The sequence below is a fragment of the Scomber scombrus genome, chromosome 4, assembly GCF_963691925.1.
Source record: "Scomber scombrus chromosome 4, fScoSco1.1, whole genome shotgun sequence".
NCBI lineage: Eukaryota > Metazoa > Chordata > Actinopteri > Scombriformes > Scombridae > Scomber > Scomber scombrus.
Genome location: NC_084973.1, coordinates 3,998,726 through 4,019,840, shown reverse-complemented (window position 1 = coordinate 4,019,840; position 21,115 = coordinate 3,998,726). Strand labels below are relative to the sequence as shown.

The 21,115-nt window shown below is 40.8% G+C and overlaps 2 protein-coding genes across 3 annotated transcripts in view; one reads left to right on the top strand and one right to left on the bottom strand.

Moving 5' to 3' along the window:
- Positions 1-1,564: 1,564 nt before the first annotated feature.
- Positions 1,565-8,414, bottom strand: LOC133978926 (serine/threonine-protein phosphatase 6 catalytic subunit). 2 transcript variants are annotated; one of them, XR_009925045.1, is made up of 8 exons: positions 8,295-8,396; positions 6,763-6,858; positions 5,994-6,059; positions 5,747-5,888; positions 5,572-5,651; positions 4,895-5,104; positions 2,929-3,582; positions 1,565-2,833 (listed from the first exon to the last, which is right to left on the bottom strand). XR_009925045.1 is itself a non-coding variant. In XM_062417287.1 (7 exons), exons 1-7 carry the CDS (start codon positions 8,367-8,369, stop codon positions 3,334-3,336), a joined length of 918 nt encoding a protein of 305 aa, XP_062273271.1. In that variant the 5' UTR covers positions 8,370-8,414; the 3' UTR covers positions 1,565-3,333. The 2 variants fall into 2 exon arrangements, 1 of the variants encoding a protein (XP_062273271.1); XM_062417287.1 differs by having other exon boundaries at positions 1,565-3,582; positions 8,295-8,414.
- Positions 8,415-11,156: 2,742 nt separating this feature from the next.
- Positions 11,157-21,115, top strand: part of LOC133978920 (multiple epidermal growth factor-like domains protein 9) — a 37,967-nt gene continuing 28,008 nt past the window's right edge. Inside the window, exons 1-2 of the mRNA XM_062417280.1 lie at positions 11,157-11,864; positions 16,301-16,505. Of these exons, the coding sequence (XP_062273264.1) occupies positions 11,273-11,864; positions 16,301-16,505 (797 nt within the window). The 5' untranslated portion in view covers positions 11,157-11,272. The remainder of the gene's footprint in view (positions 11,865-16,300; positions 16,506-21,115) is intronic.

Here is a 21,115-nt window from a genome sequence, read left to right as displayed (position 1 = left end):
GCCATCTACAGGCAGGAAAGGTAATAGCAGGAGCAGACCTGCAAATGTACACACACACACACACACACACACACACACACACACACACACACACACACACACTCACTCACTCACTCACTCACTGCTATAGCTGCTTATTCATACTGTTATGGAATAATAATCATTAAACTATTATAATAATCATTTTACATAGCTTATTTTTTTATTAGGGCAGATATTATACAGCAAATCACAGCTGTCATCCAGCCTGAGAGAGCTCCATACAGCAGTAAATGTCCACTGTAGGGGCTTCCCCTATTTAAGCACTAGGAAAGCTGTCTTTCTCAGAAGCCCTTTCGGTTCACACATGATCTGAGGAGTGAAAGGAGAACCAGTTTTTAAATGTGTCACTCCTTTACTCCAGTGGAGATTATTTGCCAATTTTGTGCATATGTTTGCCATCATATACTTTGTGTTAGAACAGCTGCTTGAAAATAAAAGATCAGCTGTTAAAACAAATGCTACCCTTTTTCACTACAGCAAAAGATTGAGACGAGCAGTATTTTCTGACAATAATGTACCATCTTAAAGCTTAAAATATTTTCAGTTTCATAGGTTTTCAGCATCTGAAACCTGTTAATGTTTTATTTCATTCTGTTATTGCTTTCATAGTGCTTAAACAACAGCCTAACAAAATAAGTCAGGCAGCAGAGTGATTTTTGGGTTAAGTTAAAAATGCATGAGAAAGGTTGTTAATGTAGGACACATATAAAGTGGTTTGCGTGCATCTTTGTACTAAAATGCTCTCAGCAAAGAGGGACAGCTGCTTCTTCCCCCATTTGCCAAGAATGCCAAATTGTTGCCAAGCTGTTGTTTGTCTGTGCTTCATCTGGCTAGATCAAGTGCCACTCTTTAGTGACCTTAGGGCAATATTAACTATTGATTACACGATGGCATCACTTCAGCCAGTATGATCTGTTCCGGTAGAGTTAATAGTTAAAACCAGGATAAGTATATATGTAGACATAACCAGGATACTCCAAATACCCAGTCATAACCAGGATACTAGTGTGCTAGTGAAGGGAATTCCTCTCTGTAATCATTCCTCCTGTTCATACTGACTATTAAAAGATCTCCTTCAAATGTACTTTAAATGGAAGTGATGGAGGACTAAATCCACAGTGTGTCCACACAGTCATTTAAAAGTAGATGTGAAGCTTCTATTCAGCTTCAGCAGTCTGAGTTAGTCATATCAAGTGCATCATGAAGAGATCTTCTAATGGTCAGTATGAACAGGAGGAATGATTTCAACAGGAAAAACAGGTTTCAGTGTTCATTTGAGCTCCTGACTGTTGTTTTAAGACACACTTGAAAAACTGTGAACCAGTCCTTTAACCATCCTGAGGGTTGAATGAATCATCTTTGGCAGAATTTAGATGCAACCCTCAACATAAAGTTACTTCAACCCCATTAAATGCAAATCTGTAGATATGGTTCATGACATGAATAAGCTGAATATGTTATTTACTATATAATATTAGTGGTTTATTTGCTGATTACACATGTACTGATGACACCATTGTTTTCAATTGTTTATTTAAAAAAGTATGGTGATACACAGAAAAATAATAATTACAAGAGCGAAGAGCTGATTCCAAATCTGGAAATGACAGAGAATTCTCTAATGTACCAGGTGTTGCACCTGCTAACACACAGAGTAAAATTTTATACACCAACTCTCAGGTTTACATGTGTATTTATATGACATGATAACAGTGCAGGGGGTCGGGGGGTAAGTCCATTGAAAGTGTCAGACTAGATGCAATTTTGTTTTTGTGCAGTGCTTCGTTATCTTACGCCCCACTTTAATACATTACCATGACATCATAAAATTAAACATTGTATATATTTATATATATAACACTATACCTGCAATTTGCTCAGCAGAGTGATTTTTTTTATTATTGTAAAGTGAAATGAAACTCTATAAATACGAACATTTTACAAAAGGCCAGTTGACTTCTGTATTATTTGAATCCTTCCTCTACAATACTTCTCAACAGCATGCTGCTGACGGAGTTCAAATTTATGAGCCAGCTATGGCTATGTGGTTCAAACCAAGTGCCCCTAACTGCAAGCTGGAAGTGGAAGGGGTTTGGAGGGGGGTACACATTCAACACCACATTCCACCCAAAAATTAATGTGCTAAATGTATTAAATGCTTCACAGCATCAACCTCTGAAATGCTAATGGCTACAGGCTAATGTAAATCATCAATACACACAAAGCCCTTTTAAAGCTGAGATATCACAGTATGGAAAACCGTGAGGCTACTGAGAAATTTTACTTTCAGTGCAATAATCTTGGCCTTCATTTTGTAGGCAACTTACAGTTCCTCTTTCTGTGGTTCAACATGGCTTAAAGCTAACAGTTTAACCACAGTACAAAACAAACACAGGTGTTTGCATGACCTGCTGAACTAGTGTCAGAAACTCTGTTGGGACTCTGGCACAGCAACCCAGCAGAACCTGCTTCAGGATCATTTTAATACTAAATGCTGAATAGCATTAGCTGTAGCTGCTAGCTAGCTTCCGCTAACGTTTGATGTATTCTCAATAAAACTAAAAGGTGCTGATTGATTAAACCCTCCTGTTGTCCCTGGGTCAATTTTGGCCTATTGACTGTAATTTTCAAAATGATGTGTAAAACCTGTGGTAATAAGTTGGAATGAAGTTGGCTAAAAAGGTCTAACACATAATTGGGTGATGATTCATATCTTACGCTTAATAAACAGTCAAACCAGATCTGGTTCCCATCCACTGTGCAACTTTTGTCCTCCTGGGTCAAAACTGACCTGGTCTGGTTTGACTATTTATATAGCATAAGGTATATTATCACAGCATTGGGTGATCATTTATATCTTATCCTTTCTAAACAATCAAACCAGACCTGGTCAATTTTGACCTGAGAAGATGAAAGTTCCATGGTTGACAGGAAGACAACAGGAGGGTTAAAAACTGTGAGCAAAAGCATTAAGTTATGAGTCTACCACCTGTAGCCATCACCATCTCAGAGATTATTCCAGTTTCTTTGCTGCTGAGACAATATAAAATGTGCTAAATGTGCAGCCCCACTCCAACTTCCAGCTTCAATGATGAGCTTCTGATTTAAGCTGCAGAATAATGCTGTTAAATGCACAGAACGGGAATAAAAGTTGACAGTTGGCACCAAGAAAAGCACTGCAAATACTCTATAGTTTACTATACACAATTCATATGGGTTTGAAGTGCTGTTGCCTCTGTCCTCGGCGGCGTCTGTGCACTGAACAGCCGTATTGCTTTTTTTCCCTCTCGCTTACAGGAAATAAGGTGTCGTCGTTCGTGGCGGAATGACCCGTTCGGAGTCGGGCACGGCTCTGAAGAGCTTGGGCTCTCTCGTGTTAGCGTCTTTGAAGACCATGATGGAGGCGATGTTGCCGCAGCGATAGCAGTAGTTGGGAGCAGACCACACGGTGACCAGCTTCTCATCAAACATGAACTTGTAGCCCTCGTGGACGAGCTGGTGAGCTCGGCAGATCAGCTTCAGGTTGTTGATGTGAACAAACTGCAGGAAAGGGTCAAGATGAGAATACATTACTAAAATTTAAAAGCAAATAAACATTGACAATACTTGAATATAGTTAAATAGCAGTAATAAAGCAAAGATAAATAAATGAATTGAAAAAACTGAGAGACGGGCCGCCATTGCAATGCAATAGAACTATGGTTACGTGTGATTCTCTTTATCACTATTACAGGCTCATCATTGACTCATCAGTCATTTACCTGTGACTCATCATTTAAAGCAGTAACCAAATCAGTGTAAGGATTGGCTACTTACTCAACCAGGAAGCTATTTGAGACACACTACAGTAAACATAGGTCACTAAGCTAGTCTGTATGCTTCAAACCAGAGGATAGTAAAGTCAAGTGTACACTACAGGAATCTTGCTCTGATTTTAAGTCCTACAAAAAACCCAGACTCATCTTCCGTCAGTCGGCTTGAACAGTCCCGTAGTTTGAGATGGTCAATTACGGGACTATTTTCTGTGCCGGTCACTAATTTTCATAGCCATGCTCGGTGCATTCTGGGCAGAGGCACTGTGCCCTATCAACGGGATTTTAAAAGACAGTCATTGGACAGTAGTGACACGTGATCTGCTCTTATTGGACGGGATTTTTAAAAGATTTAAAAGCCTTGTAGTAAATCAACAAACATTTCTCTAGATAGTGCTCTCTATATGTTGTGGAGGAGATACAGCTAAATTCCCTCTTAAGATTCAGTATGTCCTTTACGTGTGGAAAAGATTCCTTGCATGTGATTAAACTGAAATCTGAATTTAATTCGGGTTACAAGTGGAGGAAAAGGCAAGAACTGTCCCCATAAAAGTATTTAGATTTATTGTGATGATTCCAGTCTGACCCCACCTGTGTTAATATACAGACCCACTGTCAATAGATGATGTCGCTTTGACCTGCTCAGATGAACCTGTTAGCATTTTACTGCTAACTGGCTCCACTGTGCCAACATTAGAGTATGTTTTTATGGGCTTTATGAAAGAGTGCCAGCTGCAGCAACACATAAACAACAAGGTCACCCACCATTGTTGCCGTGTTGCCATGTAGCTGTTGCCACGTGTAACATTACTTGTGATTGTCTGAGCCTATCATCCTCCCTAGAGCCAATCAAATAAATGTCACACATGTCAGTGCAAGTTTTACCATGTATGTGTATTATAAAAATGTTGCTTAAATCAGCTCAGTGTATTTTCCTGCCTGTGTATTTGCTCCGCTGCTCTTTAACCTCCACATGTACTGATGGCGAGTCACTCAGAATCAATGTGAGCTGAACTCAAGTGAAAGTAGAAGCGACCTACCTCATTTGTGACCTTTGCACCGAACAGCCAGCCAGCTCCTCTGGGACTGATGGCCCACGTGTCCACGTCCTCGGGGTCCGACCACACCAGATCACAGAACGCTCCTTTGTGGGGGATCTCCTGGTTCCGCTCGATGGTTCGGATCTGATCCAGGGTTTTGATGTCGGGAGAGAGACCTCCGTGCACGCACAGGATCTGCTCGTCCATCAGCTGATAATAAAAAAAATAAATGAAACGGCACAAAATAGCAGAGTTAGGACTAACAGCACAATGTAGGACGTCTTTGGATGGTGGTGCTACTGTTTGTAAGATAGAAAACATGAACAGGTAGACTGTTAATGGCATTTACATAACAACAGTAACTAAGGAAAAGAGAAAAATTGTCCACTAAAGCAGTTTGTTGAAGAGGCAGCACGTGATTGGCTGAACCACAGTCCAGCGACAACATGCTGTGGTTTTAAACACACTTCTGCTGTCTGCTGAAATGAAGTTGGTGGCCAATCAACAAGTAGGAACTGTTCATTTAATTAAGTTGTATCACGGTATGCAATGCAGATAGTGTGAGCAGGGAGAAACACAAAATGTCATCTACAGTATGTTGTAATATTGTTTAAACAAAATACTTTTCCAACCTTTCAAAATAAAAATATAAGGTACAGTATCACTTTAATACTTACAGCCGCAACCGTTAACATGTCGAACACTTTGGTGCAGTAACGCCAGGCATTTGCATTCCCGTATTTAGTCTGACACTCATCTGTAGGACACACGAAGAAATAAAAAACACGTTTTATGGTTCAGGAGGTGAGATTATTACAGTATCATTTGTCATTTCTCTTCCATCGGTCTCACCATAAAAGCCGTAGACTTGTGTGATCTGTCTGCTCTCGTGGTTTCCTCGTAGCAGCGTGATGCGGTCGGGCCATTTGGCTTTCAGCACCAGCAGGTAGGTGAACGTCTCCAAGCTGTAGTAGCCCCGGTCAACAAAGTCTCCCTGCACATGAGAAAAAGGTTTGTTACGGACACTGTGACCAGACACCAGTAAATTATTAGTATTATTATTACTATTATCATAATAGACTGACTGAAATGTACAAACCATGAATATGTAATTTGTGTCTGGGACCTGGCCGCCGGTTCGGAAGAGTTCACAAAGATCATAGAACTAAAATATAAGGAAATTAAAAAAAATGAGTGTAGATTTGTCATTTTATTTGAACAAAACACCACCATGAAAATATGACGTACACACTATAGCCCGTTTCACACATGCACTATAACCCTGACATTAAATGTAGGAGATGTATGTGTGAATACAAATAGGCCGGACATTAAACAGACGTTATCCTGCCAGCCCCCGGGTATAAAAGTGTGTGTAATGTCCGATGGAGCCCATGTGTGAACACAGCAGTTCATTGTCTAGAGAATTCACAGTGAGCGAGCGAGTGTGTGTGTGTGTTTGTGTGTGTGTGTCTGTGTCTGTGTGTGTTGATGAGCTAAACTGCATTGTTTTGACTGAGCCTGAACACTCCACTGTGAAGCTAGTGCTAATCGAAGAGAAGACTTCCTGTGATTTCTTGTAAAATAAAAGCTTAAAAATGCAAAAAATAATAACTGCATTGTACTTTTTGTATCTGCCGCCTGCACATCTCACATAAGCCAAACAGAGTGTTTCCAGTAGGTGAGAACACATCTGATAAGGACAATCTCCTGCTGTGTGCTTTATGTGTGAAAGGAAAACTCAAGAAAATGTCCAGACTTGATTTTCTGGACACTGTCCTGAGTTCATATGTGAAAAAAAAGTCTGTAAAAACACTGCTTTCTCATAGTACACTTTCTCCTGTGTAGAGACACTGGTGGGTTTTCACCTGTCCATGTATGTCCCCACATACTGTCACGGGAGTAGAAACAGGCTGGACATTGGACTCCTCCAGCAGAAGATCACACACGTAGTCACATAACCTCTGCAAAGGTGAAAATATAACACACAGGTAAGAAATCAGGCTCCAGACATCATTTCACATGCTTTTTAAATGGTGACCACTTTCATATAAACTGTACTGTGAGTTACTTTGAGTTTCATCACTTCCTAACTCATATAAAGAATATGAAGCCACAACTCTCTTCTTGAACAGGGAATGAAATGTCAGCAGTTTCTGAGTATGCATTAAACTGTCTTCATAAAGCCCAGAGCTGAACACTGCACAGTACTGTAGGCAGTGAATGATGGTTAGATTAGCTGGTTATAAGGGCAGCACTATGAGCACTATGCTGTTCATTGATTCCTAATGGAGTGTAACACTATAAAACAATGATTACATTAAACAATGATTTCAAGGTGAACACTCACATTCATATATTAATATATGAAGGTGAGATTAAACTGTGTAACTTATTCATTTAATATCCAGCCTTTTAAAACACTGTGTTTAAAGATAAAGATTAAAATAGTGGGGGAAATTCATCGTTACAGCAGCTCAAAAAGATAGGGGATATGACAAAAAAACATTAAAAAAAACATATGTATACAACAATAATACAATTAAAAGAAATTATTAAATTAATTACAATTAAAAACTTAGAAAAAATGAACTTACAAAATAAGACTTTAACAAAACAATCAAAATAAACAAAACAAGCAGAACAAGAAGTAAACAAACAATCAGAACAATACAAACAAGACAATAGAAATCAATAACCAACATTGTCCTGTCCTGATGAATGATGAATGGCTTTAATGTTTTCAGTTCCTCATCACATGTTTTATCATGTATGTCTTATGACTGTAATACTAATATATTTAACATTAGTTCTCACTAACTGTACACATTCCTCTCAAGTCATGTTGTCTTTCTCTCATTTCAAACAACTTCAGATACTAATTGATGTTTATCTTGGTGTATGATTTGAACCATTAAAGCCGATCAATTCTTTACATTTTAGAGGGTTTATATTTAATATAGAGTGACGTTTGCTGGTTCTCTGTATCTTTACATAAATGTGTGAAGGTCTTATGTGAAACTCTTGGGTATAAACGCAGCAGACTTTCAGTTATAAACAATCAGCTGTCAACACAACATGACATCATCATCATCATCATCATCATCATCAGGTCACTGTGTTAATATCTGCTCATGTTAACGTTGGCACATCATGACAAACCAAAGCTCATTCTCATTATTGTCCCAAAGGCATAGATAAGCTAGGCAGGCTTGTGTTTCGCTGTGCTAAATAATGTTTGATAACGGTTAATATGAAGGAAGCAGGCTAACGATACTAGCTAGTTGAAGCTAACGTCAGCTAACGACGTTGCTAAGTTACAACATAAAACAGCAATGAACTAACGTCACCAGCTCGTTGACTGTTTTCATTAAAGACATTACGAGAAAGTCACATTTACCTTGAGGTCATTCTCTGGAAGGTATTTACACTGTTTTGCAATCTCCGCATATTTATCCAAATCTAGAGGCGCCATTGTACCGAGCTATTTGTCATGCGCCACTTCCGGTGTTACGCTTTAACTGGTGACCGTGTTAACTGATGACATGAGGACCAATGAAACAGGAAGAGAACATGTAGGCGTCCTTATTAAATCCTTTATTTACACTTTGCTCATTTTTAAAAACATACTCATCAGGGTCCTCGCGGATCTTTAAAAAGCCTTAAAATATCTTAAATTACGTGTTTGATATTGAAGGTCTAAAAATGCCTTAAAAAATGACTGGAATTGTAGGAGTTAAGGCATTACATTTGAGCTGGGGCAGAAGGAATGACCGTTATTATATTTGTTTGGTTTGTTATTTATCATTATTATCATTATTTTCTGATTATTTTACATAACCAACCAATCAACTTATTAATTAAAGTAAAACATAATCAGTATATAAAGAAACTAATCATTAGTTACAGTCCTATATAAATGACTTCAAAGTCTGCTCCATTTCAACAGTAAAATCCTGCATTTGCATGATTATATATCTCATAATATATTATGTATGAGTACAACAGTCACATGTGACATTTTTCTGCATTGAGTATTTACTTGAAAAACTTGAAAAGAAGTATTAAAAAAGTCATTAATTTGTACTTTAATAATGTGCAGATACCTTGACTCATATGTGTTTTATATACACACTGGCCATTTACATCAGTTCAAATGTTATCAGTAAGAAGCATTGGCCTAACGTTTCTTATAATGTGAGAAACAATACGTAGCGTATACATTGACAATGCAGCTAAATTGGAAAGTGTCTTATAATCAACCATTTAAAACTGTATTATATCAAATGACTCATTAGCCGCCATCTGTCAGCACATTAAACAATAATCCAATAAAGATGAAAGCTTTATGTTGCCGTTTAACTGACATAGTTAAATATGAGACTAAAAATAACCAGACGAATATATATATATTGCAATGAACATTTCATTAAAGACTATTTAAGGCTTTTAGGAGGACACTTACGTGTTCTGGTCACCATGACAACTACGGACACATTGTGTTCTGTCACCAGTTAACACGGTCACTAGTTAAAGCGAAACACCTACAACACTTCAGCTTCCTCATTCTCCTGCTGCCATCAATCTGCTGTATTAACATTACACTTCAACATAGCATGTCTTATGACAGTCAATTGACTGAAAACTAAGCAATAGTTCCGTGTTTCAAAAAATAATGAAGTTACAACGCGCGTCGTTCTTCCTTCCGCGATAAAAACATTAGAATGGTTGTCCGTCGTTAACGTTTTATTTTGAATATCATCACCGGAAGTATTGCTGTGATATTGCTTGTGACTTGATGCCAGTGGAGTCAACAAGTCATCAGGAGCATCGTCATGATCCTGAAGTTCCTGCCCCTCTGTGGTCAAAATGAAGAAGTACAACTACACTTTTGGAAATAATACATATTGGATACCCTGTAGCATTGAATAATAATTGTTTGAGAGGGACAAGATAACAAAGTAAGACAAAATAAATATGCCATTGAAACAAATGAGTAGTCATACTTCCGGTTAAAACATCCAAAATAAGAATTGTACTCTAAACTGGTTAATAATATATACATATATAATAACTACTGTAATTCCAAAACAGTAGAGTGCAAATGAAATAAAACATAGCCTACTTTCTTTTAAAACTGAAAATGTAGTCGCACATTGTGACGTGCGAAAATACTGTAGCCTCCAGACATACATTTTTTAACACGTAGACACAGTCAGTTCATATAGCCTAGTAAACCGAGCCGTCAATCAAGAATGATTCCTGCATGTTTCATACAGACACCTCTATTGGCCATTCTACTGAATACCTGCAAAGTCATGGTTGGAAACATCTGGGGAAAAAAACGTGAAATTGATTGTATTGTATTGCTGAATCCAAACATTCTTTGTAAAGGGCATAAACTAGATCATACTTATTTCAAAGTGAAGGATCAATTAGGTTTAATATGCATTAAACCAATCACAATCATAACATCTTAGATAACAACTCAATATGCTTTATTTTTTAAGAAAAAATCCTATGTTTCGGTCGTAACTGCTCAGTTCTCGGTAGTGACATGTAAGAATGATTGATAGTAACTCATAAATGTTGCATATATACAGCCTGCATATATAACACACACACATCTGACAGTAAATATCTCAAAAGAACACCTAATCATATTTGGGTTTTTGTTTACACCACACTAGCAATCGGATAGTTTCAGTTTTGAGGAGAGTGAAAGTGAGGATTTTTTTAGAATCCCTTTCAGTTTTATTTTGAACAGAAAGTACCTATAATAATCCGGTTTATTTTAAGGTCAAACAACTTCCCCTTTCCATTTCTTCCAGTTCTTACATTACATATATTTATATATAACCTCTGAACAGAAAAACATGGTTAACATGAACTCTGCCCTCAACATTTAATCTCATGACATATGGAGGAGAATACCTGAGCTGTTATCTATACACTATTATAATACCAAACACCAAATTTAAAGCACCGTCTTCATTAAATATCCTTCCATAAGTTCATCTTATGAATGAAACAGGTTATGTTTTTCTCATTGTAAGAAGAGCGAGGACATTTTAATCATTTCCAACGCATTGTTATCTGTGAAAGGGCGTTACAGCGACTGACCAATCAGCGAATGAAGGAGCGCCTCGAGAGTTTCATCCGGGGCTCTCATTGGTCCCCGAACGCGTCCATCTCTCGCAGCCCGTGGTTGGTTGCGGAGCAGGTGAAGTGTTGCCTGTGGTTCATCACAGGGCAACAAACAGCAGCGTACGCCGGCGGGGGGACGTCAACGGTGGAGTACGCGTCCATTCAGGGAAAAAAAAAAGGGTCTGACAGAGACCGTTACTGGGGCTTATACATGGAGAGCTGAAACTGAATATGAGCTTAACGTCTTTAATGATGTGCATATCTTCGGCCCTGCTAGTTATTTTCTATGTATATATCGGATTGTGTCAAGCTGCACCTCGCATCAGTATCTACGATGCGTCGCCTCTCTCCAGGAAGCCCGGCTCAGCCTCCGACACCTGGGAGACCTTCCACACCGACATGCCTCGTACTTTACCCGGGAGGAGGCTCGCTCTCGGGCCTTTAGACGGACTAACACGGTCGCCTACCATTGTTTCTACCGGCCTCACCACCACCACCACCAATAGACCTATCTCTAAAACTGCAACCACCTTCCAGCCTCCAACGACGGACCCTACCACCACCACCACCACTACTACCACCACCACCACCACCACCTCCTCTCCTTTCACTGGAATCATTTCAGCCACTAAAGAACAAATTACAGCACCCGTATATAGATTAACCGGCGCCCGCAAAAGATCCACCGATGCACAAACGTCACTTTTCGGTCCGGAGAAAGCGCTGCAGACCATGGTGTCTATGGTTTCACAACGCTCAGCAAACGACGCCTGGTCTGCGGATAATACGGGCACATCTGTTACCTCTCTACAGAATAGTCAAGGTGAGTAAACCCCTTCAATGTGTTTAGGCTATACAGTGTGTGTAGATTGTGCAGCTTTATTTGTAAATAATGCGTTATAAATTGATAAATGATAATAAGACACTGGGGGAGGGTGGGGGGGACACACTCAAGGGGGCCCCTTAAATTAAAAAAAAAAAAAAAAAAAAGCACACCCATGCTAATGAAATGATTGTAAAAGAAGACATCCAGACATCCTTGTGTGATGTAGGTTATAAGGAGCAGGATGGTCGCACTGTGGTTTTGACGCAGAGAGCGACTGAATAAACCAGATTGCAACAATAGGCAGACCCGCACACTGCATGCTGTACCCCCTGCAAATAATGCAAAACACCACATCCTGCTTTCAATTACAAAAAAAACACACTATGTTATTTATTGCATAGGGTTATTTTCTTTCCTGTGTGGCCTATTATATACAAGAGGCCTTTTTTTATCATAGGATGAGGATCAGTGGGTTGGAAAAGGGGGGGTGTAAGTGTGAGGAGGGGGGGTGTAAGGTTGATCCTGTCGTTTTTCAGTCATGTATCCAATCTGTCTAGTAGCCCCCCCCCCCCAGCATCCACACAGGCCCTATATCCTTTTTTTTTTTTTTTTTGTTAAACCTGAAGTGTTATTGAAAGTGATATTCACAGGAAATTCCAAGAAGCTGCTCACATAGCTGCTTCACCCCACTACTATTGTTGTTTTGTGTGGCATATTGTAGAACAAGGCCATCCAACCAAAATGGCCAGGCAGCCCAAGCCATGAATGAGCAATGACAGTGGAGCCCCTCCTCTCACACATCCCACAACCCTCACACATCCCAGAATCCATGTGGATGTGTTGTTCTCCAGCAGCAGCAGCAGCAGCAGCACAGGGATACTTGTTCCAAAATGGATTTTTAATGGTGGTGAGAGCCAAAGGTTTTGGGTTTGGGGTTTACAGAACAGATAAGAGGGATGTTCCCCCTTGTTATTAGGAGATGGAGTTTATTGCTTCTTCCTAAACTACATAAATTTGCTCTCCGAGTTGCCATTCCCATATTAGAATATGAAGAATTTGCAGTAAAAATGGCTTCATGGTTAATTTTTCCCCCCTTTTTATTGTCTATCAAACACTGTAAACTCAAAAAAACACCATGTTCTAGTTGTTACTTCACGGCGTCCCCAAGACAAAACATCACCTCTAGACTGCTGCGTTTCATTTTCTGACTGATATTGGCCCCTCACCTCAGGGGTCCAGTTCAGTGATGTTTTTTTTTTTTTCTTCTTCTTCTTCTTGTTTTTTCACATTGACCCTTTGTTCTCCACACTCTGCCCGACCTTATTGTCAGAGATAAGAGGAGGATTAGAAAAGCTGATCAAAATGGCTGTTTTTTTTGTTGTTTTTTTTTTTACTGTGCTGCGGTTCATAGAGGGCTGCTTCTAATATTGCCGTTATGTCTCCTGATTTATGGTTCCGGAGTCATAAAACGTGCACGTGTGAGAGGCCCCGGATGTTCAGACATGGGATGGAATATATTTTCTGTAGGATTAAGGCGTGAAGCTTGTGAATAGATTTGAATGGGGGCGGCAGCTAAGGACCGGTTTCATCATCTATTCATGTGCTGATTTGATTTCTTAATGGATGTGTTAATGTGTAAAGTGTCAGAAAACAGACCCAGCTGGTCATATTTTTATAGTTTTGTTCAAGTGTAAGATTTAGAGTTTATAAAACAAAAAGAACAACAGCAAACCTTCACGTTGGGTTGAGCTCAATCTGGAGCGTGTTTGCTAATTTTCCTTCAGTGTTGCAGATGAACCGAGCTGTAACAGAGGCACGTTCAGCTAATTCCTTCCTTTTTTAAATTAAGCGTTCATTATCGCCGTTTGTTTGTTTGAGCCCTGAAGTCACAATGAAACCCACACCTTTCACAATAAAAAGCTGTAGCACATCCCCAGCAGTCGGCATTGTTCTTGCGTAAAGGCCAATCGCATGATGATATCATGTCAACAAAGGCGTCACCTGAGTTAACGCCTCGCCCCAGTTAAACCAGTATCCACTCTTAACTGGGGCCTCGCCAGAAGACACATATATAAATATATATAAGGTGTGTTTTTTAATACCGTTGAGGTGTTTCCTTTATTCTCAAAGCCGATAATGTGGTTTGACACTGGAAACCATGAATGGAAAGCACGGGGATTGTTTGTTTCCAGTGCCAGGGCCCCTCCCACCGCTGTAGTTTTTCACTGCGGCGCCACAGACGAGCCATGAATTAGCCGGGAGAGGAGTTCTGAGACACGACTCGTTCTGATCTGCCCCTGTCTGAACACCAGCCGTGCCTTCGCACCACTTCACAGCCGGTCATATAGACAAGGAGAGAGGTGAACACAACCTCTATTTCACCCCTTCCTTTCACTCTCATCTACACACAGGTCCAGTCCAATCCACATCAAACCCGCTGCGTGGCTTTACAGATCGCCCCACAGGGGCCCCCAATCATACACCTAGTGCAGGCGTGATGGTTTTTTTAAGAATGAAATGTAGTGTGTGTGTGTGTGTGAGGGGAGATATGCATTCACTGGATCTCACACATTCTCAAGCGTGATCGGGGCCGACAGTTCTTCAGTGAATGTTACTGTAGCGAAAGGGCCCCGCAGTAGACTCTCACACACAGGCTTGCATAACCGCAGCTCTTTTTTTTCTCTTCTTAGTTACATAAAAAAAAAAAAAGTCCAGGCAACAGTGGAAGAGAAGTATAATCTCGAGTGGGACGCCGGGGCAGGAATACATTCAGCTGTCCTTTTTCTTCTCTTTATCTGACTGCGAGGTGAGCGGCCGCGTGGAAACATACCGCGAATTGTAGACGTCGCTCTCGGCAGTCTTATCTGTTTCCTTTTTCCACGTCAGACTGCTAAAGCACACACGAATGGAGACGTACGGTCGGGGCCTTCCTTCGCCGCTCGCCACACCTCACCTGAGTTTAGATGAATAATAGATAAGCGCTCGGTGCTCTGCAGGGTCACCCACCAGTCCGTCTGTCATTATATCCTCCGGTTTCACAGCAGGACTCAGTTTACCAGCTTCATGAAACATATAGTTTATCACCTTTTTATTAGCTGAGGTAATCATATAGAAATAACACCTGGTTATATAATGCCAATCTAATCTAACGGCAGCATGGTCTTTTTTTTCCCCCTGAATAATACAAAATGTTTATGTACCATCGAGGAGCTCAAGGTCATCTGGTGAGAAAAAAAACCGGACACGGAAAGTGAATTAACGCCCGGTTGAGCCGAGCGGCTCTCTGTGGACCGGACGCCACGACAACACTGTGAATGGACCAGACTGGCTTTACACGAAATGATAGCGGAAGGCTGGTCGTACTAGACGGCTCCCGGTGTTAGAGGTTAAGTCTGGTGATATTCTAACAAAGTCCATGTGCTGACTGTGTGTGTGTGTGTGTGTGTGTGTGTGTGTGTGTGTGTGTGTGTGTGTATTAAAGCCTGATATATCTTCTATGTCTGTCGTAGAGTTCCGTTATTGTTCAAAAAACTATTAACACACACATCAGTGAGCCACACCTCTGCACTGGGCGACATGTTCTTTTATTATCATGAACACACACACTGCAGTTTATTTTGACTCACACACCCTACTGCTGCCGGGCATGCTCATTAGAAATGAAGATGTGTTAATTAATCCGCAGCACTACTTCCTCGCCTTTTGTGGGGGTTTGTTGACATTGAGAAAATATAAAATGCTGCCTAACTTTCGCTTTTAATTTGTCTTAATTTAATTGTATGAATGTGGACTAAGATGTTATTAAAATGCTGCTCTTTTACGCAAAAACTCGCCAGCAGTGTTATTGTTTTTATCAGCAGTAATAATGTCAACATATGTGATTAGAAAGCAGGTCAGTAATCTCTGGGCCGTGCCTTGAAATGAGTCCTGGAAGTAGACAAAAGGCAGCGCACCATCAAAGCCAGTCAAAGTCTGCACAGGTCATATATTATTCATTTATGTGGGGGCCAGCATTGTGAGTCTTAGAAATGATCAAAATACACTGCAAAAAATGTTAATATTCATGTTTTGCTTTCCACATAAAAAAAAAAAAATTCCTGGATGTATTTCCATCTGGTGACCTAACCTTTGACAGGGAAGGGGGTTTTCCGCAATAATCAACCATGAATTTTGAAGCTATGCTTATACAAACCTACACGAATTAACTTTACGGTTTAGATTCATTTCAGGGGTTTTGTGGTTATGGAGAGACTTGGTGGAGACTATCCACCCCCCCCCCCAAAAAAAATAAAAAAGAAACCTCAAACATATTTTTGTAGACTGTAGTGAAAGATTCCATCCATCCACAAATAACCAGCTTTGATTAAATTCATATTATATTTAAAAATTCAATAATATTTCCTCTCTTTTCTGTCTCCCTTTCGTCGTGTCAGAGAGTTTCTGTAACTGCAGCAGCGGTGGTGAGGGGATTCTGTATCCGGACGAGTGTGATCAGAGCACCGGTCAGTGCTCGTGTATCTCTGGCTACAGCGGCCTGCAGTGCGAGGACTGCGAGGAGGGATACTTCACCAACGGCACCAGCGGCTGCCTGCCCTGTGCCTGCGACTCCTTCGGTGCGGTGGATCACCTCTGCGACAGGTAAGACCGCTTTCCCCCTGCTTCATGTAGCTGGTTTTTTCGGATAACGGAACCCTTTGTAACCCTAACCCATACCCCTAACCCTCTGGTAACCCCAGATGAACTGTTTTCTTGAACGACAGCAGCATCAAACAGCGGAGAGACAAAATCAGAGACTAGCTGGTGAACATAGTGGAGCACATAGTGGAGCATTTAGCAGCTTAAGAGCCATGTTAAGAAGGGTGGAGACCAAAACAGAGCTAAAAGGTGAATATTGAACAGAAACATACCACTAGATATATTAAAAGGAAATTGTTAGCCAATGTCAAGGTTATAAAGGTCAGTGTAGTGTTCACACCTAATTCTTCTGCAGCCAAGTGGCCAAAAAGATTAGAGTAGTTTTCGTTTCGGTTTTGTTAAAGGACCTGCACCGAAATGTATAATCCCTGGTTGCTCGTCATATGATCGAACGCTCCACGAAATTCTATTGAAATCAGATGACAAATAAAAGTAAAACTCACTCACATTGATGAGGAAAAGCCGAACTTTCTATTTTAGGAGCCAAGTGAGGACTTAGTGGTCAGGACAAGTTGGGAGTCGGAGCTGGGAATGACGTCACATCCGAGTTTGTCTCGTTCCAGTTAGAAAGGCAGAAAATCAGTTATAGCCAGGTTAGCCACTGATAGCAAGCCAGTTGATAAAAATGCAGGATATTCACACTGTTGATGCATGAGGCTACCATCTTGGATTTTGAGGTCGGGGCTGGGGGATACGTCCGACTTTCCAGTAGAAATTTCTGACTAGGAACTCGGAAACACACCATCACAACGACTACATGTTAGCGTTAGCCATGGCTAGTGGTTGCACGTGGGTTCCGTACGTATTTGCTCAGTAACCATGTGATTAGATGATGATAACTGACATCCAAACACACACTTAGAAACATAAATTGTTACGTTCCGTATGTTAATTACTGGCTCTCGATCGGGTTAGTTACAATGCTAGAAATGATTATTTAGAGGTGTGATAATACTCTGCTGTGAGTCGTCACCTCTGTATTTGGTGGTTGACTGTTTTACTGGAACAAGACCTCAGCTGATTTTCAGCTCGAGTTTGAACAAAACATCTAATTGTGTCAGTGTGATCCTAACTGGGAAGCAAATCTTCTTTATTAGGCTGAGATTTATTTTGAGCCACAGTGAATACATGTTTTTCAAGTGTCTGTCATACATATCTTGGTTATACATAACACACATGCGGTGGATTTTCACGACAAAGCCAGATGTGGCCTCTGGATGATAAGTTATGTACCTGAAGTGACTGCAGCTTTTTTTTTTAAAGGAGTGCTATCTTTAGCAGCATAAGTGCCATGGCCTGCCAAGCCCCAACCAACTGTCTGCTGTGAATTAGGGTTTGTTATCTCATCAAGACTGAGACAAGCCGTCCCGGGTCTCAGCTCCGCTCAGAGGTTCATGTTCATCATAATGTCAGAGCCTCGCACAATCATTATTCCGGCCATTGAGCCGAGCCCCTGATCCCACAGGCCCTCCCTGAAGGTAGCGAAACGTTCAAATCCAAGCCAAAACACACACACGGCGGACTCTTCACACGCAGCTCCTTCTCCACGAGTCACAAGAAGTGTGACTCGGAAAGGAGGCCGCGTGCGTAGGTTAGGAACGCGGTAAAAATAGCGGCTGTACTTTGTGTCTCTTAAGTGTGGAAAAGGAATGCTGCTGCTTTTTTCAAAAAGCCTGGGCAAATGTCCACAGCGTGTGGAGGATTTGTGTTGTCATGCTCTGAAACGTACGTCACAGTGATATCTTACATAAGTAAAAAAAAAAAAAATCCTGGATGGAAACACAGGGTGTGTTTTTTTTTCTTCTTTTCTTAATGTTTATAGAGCCTGACAATGCTGCGTCTAGAGCTCAACGGGGAAGTAGGTGAAGGTGCAGGCAGGAGGGGTTATTTCAGAGCTCGGAGCTTTCACACACTAACATACCTAATACAGTCCTTCTCAGACAGTCTGAGCCTGGCCACTGCTAACCCTGCTAGCCTAGCCTAGCCCCCCTCGGGAGCTAATCACCGTGAGTTACACAGATTATCCAGCTTTCCTACCCCCCCCACCCCCCGACCTGCCTCTTTAGGTTTCTTTCTCATTAAGTAATGAGCCGTCTAGCTTAGACTGAGCCGGTCACTGCTTCAGTCTTGTTCACTGCTATGACGGTGATAATATACCGATTTAACACAGTAGTTCATATGTTCAGAAAGTACACATCCAGCCAACAGGATGAAGAGACATTTAGTAGCTTGAACATTGTACCTTGAGGTAACAGTGAGTTTTATTGCCTTAATCCTGCCTAGAATTCCAGGTAGAAATAATGTCTGAAGTATTATACTGGTTAAACTTCCAGGTACTTTATTAATATTCCACAATCCATTTAAGATACTGGAGCTAAACCGACAACTACTTAAACAATAAATAAAAAACACATGGCCAAAAGTATGTGGACAAAGTGTATGGACACTTAAACAGCCAAGTATGGGCATTAAAGGAGTAGTTTGACATTTTGGGATTGTTAATATCACTCTTGATGCTAAGTTACACTAGCCAGCTTGGCTCCAGTGACATATTTACCATACAGACATCCTCTCATCTACCTCTTGGCAAGAAAGTTAAGAAGCCTGTTACCCAATATGATGAACTATTCTGTAAATCTGCTGCTATAACAGCTGTCACTCCTTTGGTTTCATGCTTTCTATCAGACTGTGGAACCTGGCTGCAGCTGATGTTAAATGGGGGTGAGGTCAGGTCAGGTCAGGTCAGTCAGGTTCTTCCATACCTGAAAACAGGGAAAACAATGTCTTCATGGAGCTGCCTTTGTGCTCAGGGGCATTGTCGTGTTGGAACAGGAAAGAGCCAAACACAAACACTGTTGACACAAAGATGGAAAGACACTGTTGTCTAAAATGCAATCGGAGGTCAGTTTGGGGGCCCTGATGGCAAAAGTCTTATCTAGACCTGTCATGATAACTACTTTTGTTGGACGATATATTGTCTCAGAAATAATCGCGATACACAATATTATTGTCGTTTGAAGATCATTTTATACCACTGATATAATGATAATATGATAGTATAATAATGTGGGGGACCCTTTTTGCACAGGTGTACCTAATGACATGACCAGTGAGTGTACTACTGTATGCTGTATCATTAAGATTTTACCTTCATGGACATGGACTTGGGCTGTCTACATACTTTTGGCCATATATTACAGGACACATGCAGGTTAACATGAGCAATTAGCAGCCGCAGCCTCAGGTGTTTATTTGCACTGCAGTTGTGCTTTAATGATGTCATCTGCTTAATTAACCCGACACGCCAGATGGTCTGAGAAGTCGTCCTAAGGTACTGTTCGCAAAAAGGGCGGACACTTTAAAAAACAACTCTGCAGGTAATTGGACAAACCATCTGTCTATCATCGTCTATTACAGTCTTACCTTGCATGGCAGCTGGATTCAATAGATCCCACGAGAATCCTCACTGGAAACCGATTGGTCGGAACCACCGGTGGCTTAACTTGTAACCTGACAAGATGAGTTCATGATCTCACTTCATCATTCTTGTTTACAACTACTTACCATGTCACGGGCTGGTGTGAAACAACAGATGCAGTTTCACTTCCAGATACCCATAGCGGCTGACTGAGAGTTTGGATTTTTATACACAAAAACAATCACACACGCTCAGCTCAGCCTGAGCACTTGGAGTGTTTTTTTTTCTGTGGCAGCATTACATAACTACAGTTGAGAATATAGCTCAAAGCCAGACAGAGCAAGCTTTTGTGAGGTCGTGTTTGAAGCCCAAGATCTGTATTTTTGTTCACGGCGGAGTATATTCTACATACACTGCGTGCCATCAGGAATGTCCCTCACATGTGTGTGTGTGCGTGTATATGTTTGGTGCTGCATCACTCTTATTCCCGTGGAGAGCCGGCTAAATATAGCTTGACATGACATCACAGGGAGATATTTCCAGCAGCTGGGATTGACTGCGATAGAAGACTTATTTTCAGCTATTTGAAAACGTCAATGTAAACTTCCGAATTCTGCATCATCATCATCATCATCATCATCATCATCATCATCATCATCATCATCATCATCATCATCATCATCATCCCTTAGAATCAAAGAGAAAGAGCTTTCTGCATAGACAAATATCCAAGACAAGAATATCTGATTGACTGATTTAACAATAAAACATGTTCAGCATCATGAACTAATGACTTAATGTGCCATGATGTAATAGCACAGACTGTATCTAATGTCAAGAAGAATAAGTTCAATTTGATTGAGAGGCTGTGACGCACTGGAAGTTTGCCTTCACGCACTTTGCATATTGGGCTCAGTCAACACCGGTCATTGTAATTGTTGTAATATGAAGCTGAGGTCACTGTGTTGTTTAACAGTATAGATCCCAGCAGGAACATCAAACAGGGAAACAGCCAGTCCATCAATACAAGAGAACTCTGACTTCTTTTTAGGGCCTCAGGTTGTTGATTAACTCACCTTTCACAAGAGTTACTGATACTGAGGTGACCTATGCTCACTTCCCTCGTGGTAAACGC